Source organism: Lampetra planeri, chromosome 21 (genome assembly GCF_965212315.1).
Source record: "Lampetra planeri chromosome 21, kcLamPlan1.2.h2, whole genome shotgun sequence".
NCBI classification, from domain to species: Eukaryota; Metazoa; Chordata; class Hyperoartia; order Petromyzontiformes; family Petromyzontidae; genus Lampetra; species Lampetra planeri.
In genome coordinates, this window is record NC_136127.1 from 11533676 (window position 1) to 11541693 (window position 8018).

The 8018-nt window shown below is 53.8% G+C and overlaps 1 protein-coding gene across 1 annotated transcript; it reads right to left on the reverse strand.

Moving 5' to 3' along the window:
* Positions 1 to 253: 253 nt before the first annotated feature.
* LOC144724688 (uncharacterized) lies at positions 254 to 7457 on the reverse strand. The gene is made up of 2 exons (XM_078604010.1): positions 6176 to 7457; positions 254 to 1646 (listed from the first exon to the last, which is right to left on the reverse strand). Exons 1-2 carry the CDS (start codon positions 6924 to 6926, stop codon positions 1393 to 1395), a joined length of 1005 nt encoding a protein of 334 aa, XP_078460136.1. The 5' UTR covers positions 6927 to 7457; the 3' UTR covers positions 254 to 1392.
* Between the last annotated feature and the right edge of the window lie 561 nt (positions 7458 to 8018).

Here is an 8018-nt window from a genome sequence, read left to right on the forward strand (position 1 = left end):
CTGTGCGTGTCTCGGTATCCTGTGTTGGTATATATGTGTGTGTGTGTTCGTCCTCAAGTGACCTACTCAATAGATTAGTCACTTAGTCTCACGATTCAAAGCCCAAAGTCTATCTCATTATTGGAAGAGTGTGAAAGTAGATGCGTATTATTATCACATGCCCCAACGCCTCACTGCCACAATGCAACTTGAAATCTTAACCCACATGTCTAAGTCGTATATTGCTAAAGTGTAAACTGTTACACTTCACGTGTCATGTTCATATATATTGTTTTATATTATAATTTTTTTGCGACGCTTTTTTTTACATGCATAATACATCTTCTTTGTTTCCCAGGTCTACCTTGCAAAATAAACGAACACCGCGTTCCCATGGGACAGCCAACTCGAGGCGACTGAAGGCGACTCTGGGTGGCCCGAAAATAAAAGTAGTTACCATCATTCCAGGACGAATTCAGCCTTCGGTTCCGAGATATCAGGTTAAACCAGATAATTGGCTCAGACCGGGCCAGATAATTAAATCAGCCTGTGGGCCCAATATTCGAGATTGGCCCAGATAATTCATTCAGCCTGTGGGCCCGAGCTATGAGATTGGCTCAGATAATTCATGCAGACCAGGCCAGATACATTATTCAGCCTGTGGGCCCAAGAGAATTCAGACTTCGGACCGAATTGACTCTACAGCAAAAAAAAACTCCAGTTAACAACAAACCACGAAATCGCGTTATCCGAGATGACATCTGGAGTTTGGCGTCTCATGGAAACGCGGTTACGTTGAAGCTGGTACAGTCCGGAATGCTCTCCCAGGAGCTCGGCTCGGGCACGCCACATCCACCGCGCCTGACATCGCCCCCATTCTATACCCTAGAGTCCTATGAACCTGTTTTTATCGTATTAGAAAACTATAGGGTAGAATAATATGATTATTATATATTCCACCGGCATACCCTGTACTCTAGTGGTAGTGCCTTACACCGAGAATCCCGACTCGAACCCAGCCAAGCCAGCCAAGCAAGAAGCGTTTCGGTAATAAAAAGAATAATTCTAGATTTGAAGCTTTCGTGACTGCAAGGATTCATATGCTTGGGTTTTTTTTCTGTAAAGTCACGTAGGTAACATTTTTATTTGATTTTTATTTTACTTTTATTAATTTAAATTTTTTACCTACGTGACTTTACCGAAAAAACCTAAGAAAAAAGAATAATAATCGAGTGAGCAAAATAAAGTCCTGGGTCATGAGTCTCTCTCTCACCTGCTTCTCAATAAAGTTAATCAATGAACGAACGAACGGACGGACGAACGAATGAAGGAGCGAATGAGTCGACGGCGCGCACACCAGAGGGTTCCACCGAAGTTCTTAGTCCTCCTCCTGCCTTGCTGCCCCTCCCCCCCTCAACCCTGGTACATGCCTCCCTGCCCGGCCGCCATGCTGAGGCTCTTCAGTTTGTTGTCCTTCTTCCACTTCATGCGCCGGTTTTGGAACCAGATCTTGATCTGGCGCTCGCTCAGGCAGAGCGCGTTCGCCACCTCGATGCGGCGTCGCCTCGTCAGGTAGCGGTTGAAGTGGAACTCCTTCTCCAGCTCCAGCGTCTGGTAGCGCGTGTAGGCGGTGCGTGAGCGTTTCCCTTCCGGACCGGATATCCCGTCTGCGCGGACACGTCACAAAGGCAAGTTTGTATACGCAGACAAAGGTCCCCCCGTGTAGGCCTTCAACAGACCGTTGGGGGGGGGGGGGCGGTGCTGTCAGCGAACGGCACCTACTAAGGCCGGCACGGCACGCGCGGGGGTGGGTGGTCAGCGCCACGCGGTGATGTTTACACAACATACCAGGTAAACTCATTCGAGGCCGAGTCGACCTTGAGGAGGCCCAGGATCGGTTGAGATAATCGTCACACACACGCGTGTGTGTCGTGTGTGCGAATATGTAGAGCGGTGACGAAGTGGTGGTGGGCGCACTGTGCTACTGAACCCAGCGGCCAGAGTTCGATTCGCACTCTGTTGCTCTGCAGAGATGCGATTGAAATACAGAGAGAGAGAGCCGATCTACATTAAGCTTGAGCGCTCAGGCTGCGCGTGTACCACGTGTTCATGCGTGCGCGCGCACACACGCGTGGCGTTAATTGGTCGACTGGTCACGTGGCACGTGTTTTAACAACAACTATCGGGCGCGTGCAGCGTGAGCCTTAATTTGTATCCCAATTGGTAATTAATTGGTAACCGCGGAAAGGTGGAGCAGAGTGGTGGTGGTGGGTGGCAAGGACTGGAGGTTTGGAAACCTCGGTGTGTACACGTGTGCGTGTGCACGTGAACGAAGGCACCTTCCACGAAACGTCGGCCAATTATAGAATGTCCTGTTGTGAGGCTACAGTGTTAACGACGAATGTGCTGATGAGTAAGTAAATTCGCGTTCTACCTGCTGCGTAACAAAGCAGCCACAAGCGGCGAACCAACTCGGACACCCTACAGCACTCAGCTAGCAAATCCCCCATAACAAGAGCACACATGGCTTCTAGATTTGATGTTTTCGTGACTGCAAGGATTCATACTATTAGGTTTTTTCGGTAAAATCACGTAGGTAAAAAATAATAAAATAAAATAAATGGAGAAAAACCAACTACATTAAATCACGACGTTTCGGGCGCAACACAATCGTCCTTCTTCAGGCGAGGACAACTTAGCGAAAGCGCAAACTATATAACTCCTCGTCACAGCCATCTATATAACACCTCGTCACAGCCATCTCTGAGACACACTTAAGCGGTTGTGCTTTCGCTACGTTGTCCCCACCTGAAGAAGGACGCTTGTGTTGTGCCCGAAACGTCGTAATTTAATTTAGTTGTTTTTTCATTTATTTTATTTTATTATTTTTTACCTACGTGACTTTACCGAAAAAAACAAAGAGTATAGCACACATGGCATCTGTCGTTATAACGATTGACATCGCCTTGCCGATCCACCGCTAGATGAAGGCCTTCCCACAATTGTGGAGATCGTTTGACTAAACTTCACCTCGTCTGGTTAGTGTGCGGGTTGATTGGAATGTTGGCCGCGGCCGGGAATCGAACTTTGGTGTCGCGCAGTGCGCTAACAACCGCTGCGCCACCGCTCCCCTCATTACGCTGCCCTTTGACACGATGCAGGGTGCTTCAAAAACATGTGAACACTTCGGAGGATTTGCAACAACAATGCCACAAGCAATGTGCCGCCATCGGGCTCTGGAGACCACCTGGAGAAGATTCCAGGGCACGCGTTGACGACGATGGCGAACAAGTGGAGCCTCCTCGACTGTTTTAAGTTATTAACATTACAACATTACAATTGCTATCGCGTTACAGTGTTAACATTTGCTTGAAGCATTCTGTATATTTTATATTTTGAAGAGAACACCTCAACACATTCGTCAGTGACAGTGTGTGGCCCTTGAAATGTTAATAAATATGTAACTGCCGACGTTTCGGGGAATGGACCTATTTCTTCGCACACAGACAGACCTGAGAGACGGTGGATAACAAACGTTGTAGACAACACTCATTTACACCATAGTGCCTGATGGGAATCTATTCACAGTATATATATATTTGTAAATGTCATACATGTTGATACTGTATACATAGTAAAACTATACAACTATTTTATTTTCCCAGGTAAGGCCCCACTGAGCTATGTAGATTTTTTTTCAGAAGCGACCTGGCCACCACAAATGATAGTTCAACGCTAGTGGCTTATCGCGTGCAAATTGATAGCAGCCGAACAATCGAAAATCACGTTGATTATAAATGTGGAAAGAAAAACCAGAGGACACGGAGAAAATCCACGCGACCACGGGGAGAGAGACACGCAAACTCCAAGCATACAGCAGCAGGCGTCAGGGTCAGGTTTCGACCCCACGACCTCCTGCATACCAGGCGAGGTAGTTAACATCTCCTAGCCACCGTGGCCGCCCATCTAAATGGTGGTAGCCACACTTTACCCTGCCACTGACCCACTGTGGTGGAGCTGGGGTAGATGGGGGATGAGGTGAGGGATGGGGTGAGGGATGAGGTGAGGGATGAGGTGAGGGATGGGGTGAGGGATGGGGTGAGGGATGGGGTGAGGGATGGGGTGAGGGATGGGGTGAGGGATGGGGTGAGGGATGGGGTGAGGGATGGGGTGAGGGATTGAGGGATGGGGTGAGGGATGGGGTGAGGGATGGGGTGAGGGATGGGGTGAGGGATGAGACGGGGGATGAGGTGAGGTGGTCGGTGGTGAGAGATGGAGCGCGCGGGTTCCGGCACGGCCAGGCGAGTTGAAGGCGGTGAGCGGAGTTCGTGGCAGTGTTTGGGCGGTGAGGGCCGAGGCTGTTGCACAGAGCGCCGTGGTCACTGAGAGGAGTCGAGAGAAGATGGGCGCACGATTGAGAGAGGCAGAGCGGGCCATGGATGTTGAACTTCTTCGGCACCGTACGTAGCCAGCGGCGCGAATCGGAGGTGCGGGGGAAGGACGGGAAACTAAACGCAGAAAAATAAGCGGTTCTCAAGGAATTAGTTTGTCAATCTGGATGATTTAAAAGTGCACAGCTCCAGTGGCGTCCGAACATCGGAAGGAAGAGCGTTCCAGACGGTCGCAGAAACGCATCTGAAAGCGCCGTGCGATGCGGTGACTACCGCCGTCTTTGTTGGAGGGTTAGAGGTAGATCTAGAGCAGGGTGGACTCCTGAGAGGTGGATAAGAGAGAGTGGAACACAGGGTGGGTGGGGTGGAATCGAGAGAGTGCCTCTCTATAGGTTGTGACGAAGGTCCATTGCCCGAAACGTTGCCTAGTAAAAATGTGTGTTTTGTTTTCAAAGCCACGGTGATTTTAACGGATGTTGTCGGGCATTTTGTGCTATTTGCGGTAGAGAGAGAGAAAGTTCTGAGCTCGAGAAGAGAGATTAAAAGAAAGAGTGCGATCGAGAGGAGTATAGAATATAGCCCCCAGGGGGTCAGACAACCAAAATAACGAGACGTGCCGTTTTTTGTTGTTGCGTTAAAACACAAACCCCAACTCAATCGTTCAAGAGCCGCATTGCACTGCGCGGTGACTAACGAGACCGGTGGCTTAGAAGAGCCGCGTGTTGCCTACCCGGGCTTCTCTAGGCCACAGCAAACTCGAGAGTTGGGAATCGATGAGGTTGTGGATGCAGCCACATCGAGTGTGATACAGAGGGGGGCAGCAGTGTCTCGAGCTCAGAGCCCCCGCGGGAGAGACGTCGAGAGAGTGGAGGCCGAGTACTAGAGAGATAGCTTAGTCAGTCCACGAGGAGGCACGGACTAGTAGAGAGTCGAGGTGGCGAGAGGGTTAGAGAGTTCTGGAGAGAGGGGAGAGAGGGTGTGGAGCTGTGGAGCCGCAGAGGATGAGCCGAGCCCTCTCGCCTCCTAGGCCCCCATTGCTTACGTGTCGTGCCCGCTTGCCTCTCATAAACAACAACACGAGCAACATTGACAACATGGACAACACCACCAACATTGACAACATGGACAACAGCAACATCGACAACACGAGCAAACAGCAACATGGACAACAACGCTGACAGCAATGACAACAACGACATCACGAACAACACCAACCGACACCAATACAAAACACGACATTAACAACACCTACAATATCAGCGCCACCACCACCACCACCAGACAACATCGTCAACGTTTATAAAGACTGCCCACCAACAAGCGACAATATTGACAAGCGACACACACAAACACAAACACCCTCCAGCCACAACAAAGACAAAGGTCCCCCGTGTAGTCTGTAACATACTGTTGGGGCAAGTGCTGTTAGCGAGCACCTATGAAGGCCGGCACGGCACACGAGGGGGGGGGGGTCAACACCACGCCCGGCCGCCTTTGTCTCCCCCAGTGGCGATGTTTACACACCGCACCAGGTACTCATTTGAGGCCGAGTCGACCTAGGGAAGGCCCAGGACCGGTTCAGAGATAATCGTCACCGGTGTTGACCGTGAGCGGGAATCGAACCCAGGTCGCCAGGTTCATAGCGCAGCGTAGCGCTAACCGCTGCACCACCGCTCCCCACAACTCCATCACCACCAACAACAACAACAACAACACTACCAATAAACAGCAACAGCAGCAACCAACAGCCTCCACAACAACAACAACAACAGCAGCAGCAGCCACCGTCCTCCACGCGCCCTCACCGTGGTTGAGGTGCAACTTTTTCATCCACGGGTAGATCTGCGGCGTCTCCTCGCCATCACGAGGCGGCTTCTCCCCCGTCAGCTGCAGCTGCTGCTGCTGCCTCGCCGCAGGCAACACGGGGCCGCCGTTTGCCGGGAGGGCAGAATCTCGCAGAGTCTCCACAACACCAACTCCACCACCACCAACTCCACCACCAACTCCACCACCACCGCCCACTGGACTCCGTGAATAGCTCTCCGCCTTGCTGATGTAGCTGCTGTTGCTGCTGCTTCTGCTGCTGCTGCTGTTGTTGATGCTGCTGATGTCCGTACAGCTGACGCTGCTGCTGCTGCTGCTGTTGTTGTTGTTGCTGTTGTTGTTGATGCTGTTGTTGTTGATGCTGTTGTTGTTGATGCCGATGCCGCCGCCGGCACAAGAAAGTCGATCCCTGTGTCGCCCGGATTGGCTGTGGTAGTCACCGCCACCAACACCGCCACCAACACCACCACCAACACCGCCACTACCACCACCACCACCGTTGACAAGTCCCGCGCCGCACAGCTGAGTTCCGTGCGGTCGCCGCAAGCTCAGGTCGATCCCGCTGTAGTCGAACCCGCACCTCGCATCTCCGTAGGAGCCCTCTCCCGCGGGTCCCACGGGTCCCGCGTCACCCGGATCACCGGGGTCCCCGTACCCCGGAATGAGGGGGTAGTCAGGACCCCCGCTCGGGTAACGCGCAGAAGCGAACGAGTTCACGAAATACGAACTCATCGCGCGGAGCGTAAGTCGCGTTAAGTGCGTGCGTAAATTGCGTGCGTAACTGCGTGCGCGCGCGCGCGTGTGTCCGTGAGTGTGCGCGCGTATCGTAAATCTGGCGAGTGCGTAAAAGCGGCCCGAGTGTGTAAATCGCGTGCGCGTGGAGCGCGAGCGAGGGGGGCGAGTGTGTAAATCGTCCCGAGCGCGACCCCCGCGACTCGGCTCGTTTATTGACCCCCTCCGCTCCCCCGCACGGCCGTGATTTGTGGTCGCGCGACGACCACGAGCTGACGGAGTTCTCCCAGCAGGTCTGGCTCGCGTGTCCTCCCCCCACCCACTCACCCACTCCACCCCACCGGTACCGACTCGGCTACTACCTGGGGTACTAACTCACTCGCTCGCCGACTCACGCTCTTACCACCGCCGCAGCAGCAGCAGCAGCCGCGCTGTGCTCGGTGCGGACTATGAATTATGGCTGTGAACGCTGCAGCACCCATGCGGGTCGCTTTTTAGTTTTGACGGCAGGCGCAAGGGTGGAGGTGGGAGGGGGAGGGGAGGTGGGGGGGGGAGGTGGGGGGGTTGGGCAGCGGGGGGGGGGTGAAATGGTGAATCTCCCCGGTCACGTGCGCCACTCTGGCCACTCGCGCTCTGCCCGGGCGCTCGAGATGCGTGGCGTTTGCGAGGCCGTGCCCCCCTCCCCCTCGCCCCCAGCGGGAGAGGGGAGGGGCGGAGGGATGAAGGTGGAGGGGGGGGGAAGTGGAGGGGCGGGGGGGGGGGAAGTGGAGGGGCGGGGCGGGGAGACGAGGTGGAGGAGGAGGAGGAGGGGGTGGGGGCACCCCTCTGCCCTGCTCAGCCCAGGGCTGCCTCAACGCCGAGCGCGTAGCGGCCCCTACCGGGGCAGCGAGGAGCCAGACAGGGCAAAGGGAGCCGCTGCCACCGCTACGGAATGTTACGGGACGCGTGGTACGTGGTGTGTACGCTGGACTTCTTTCGCGCCGTACGCAGCCAACCCTGCGAATCGGAGGTGCGGGGGTAAGGAGCAGTAGGCTCCTCGCGCGAAACTCGGCGAGGCTCCTCCGGATAAACAAACACAGCCACACCAATGAT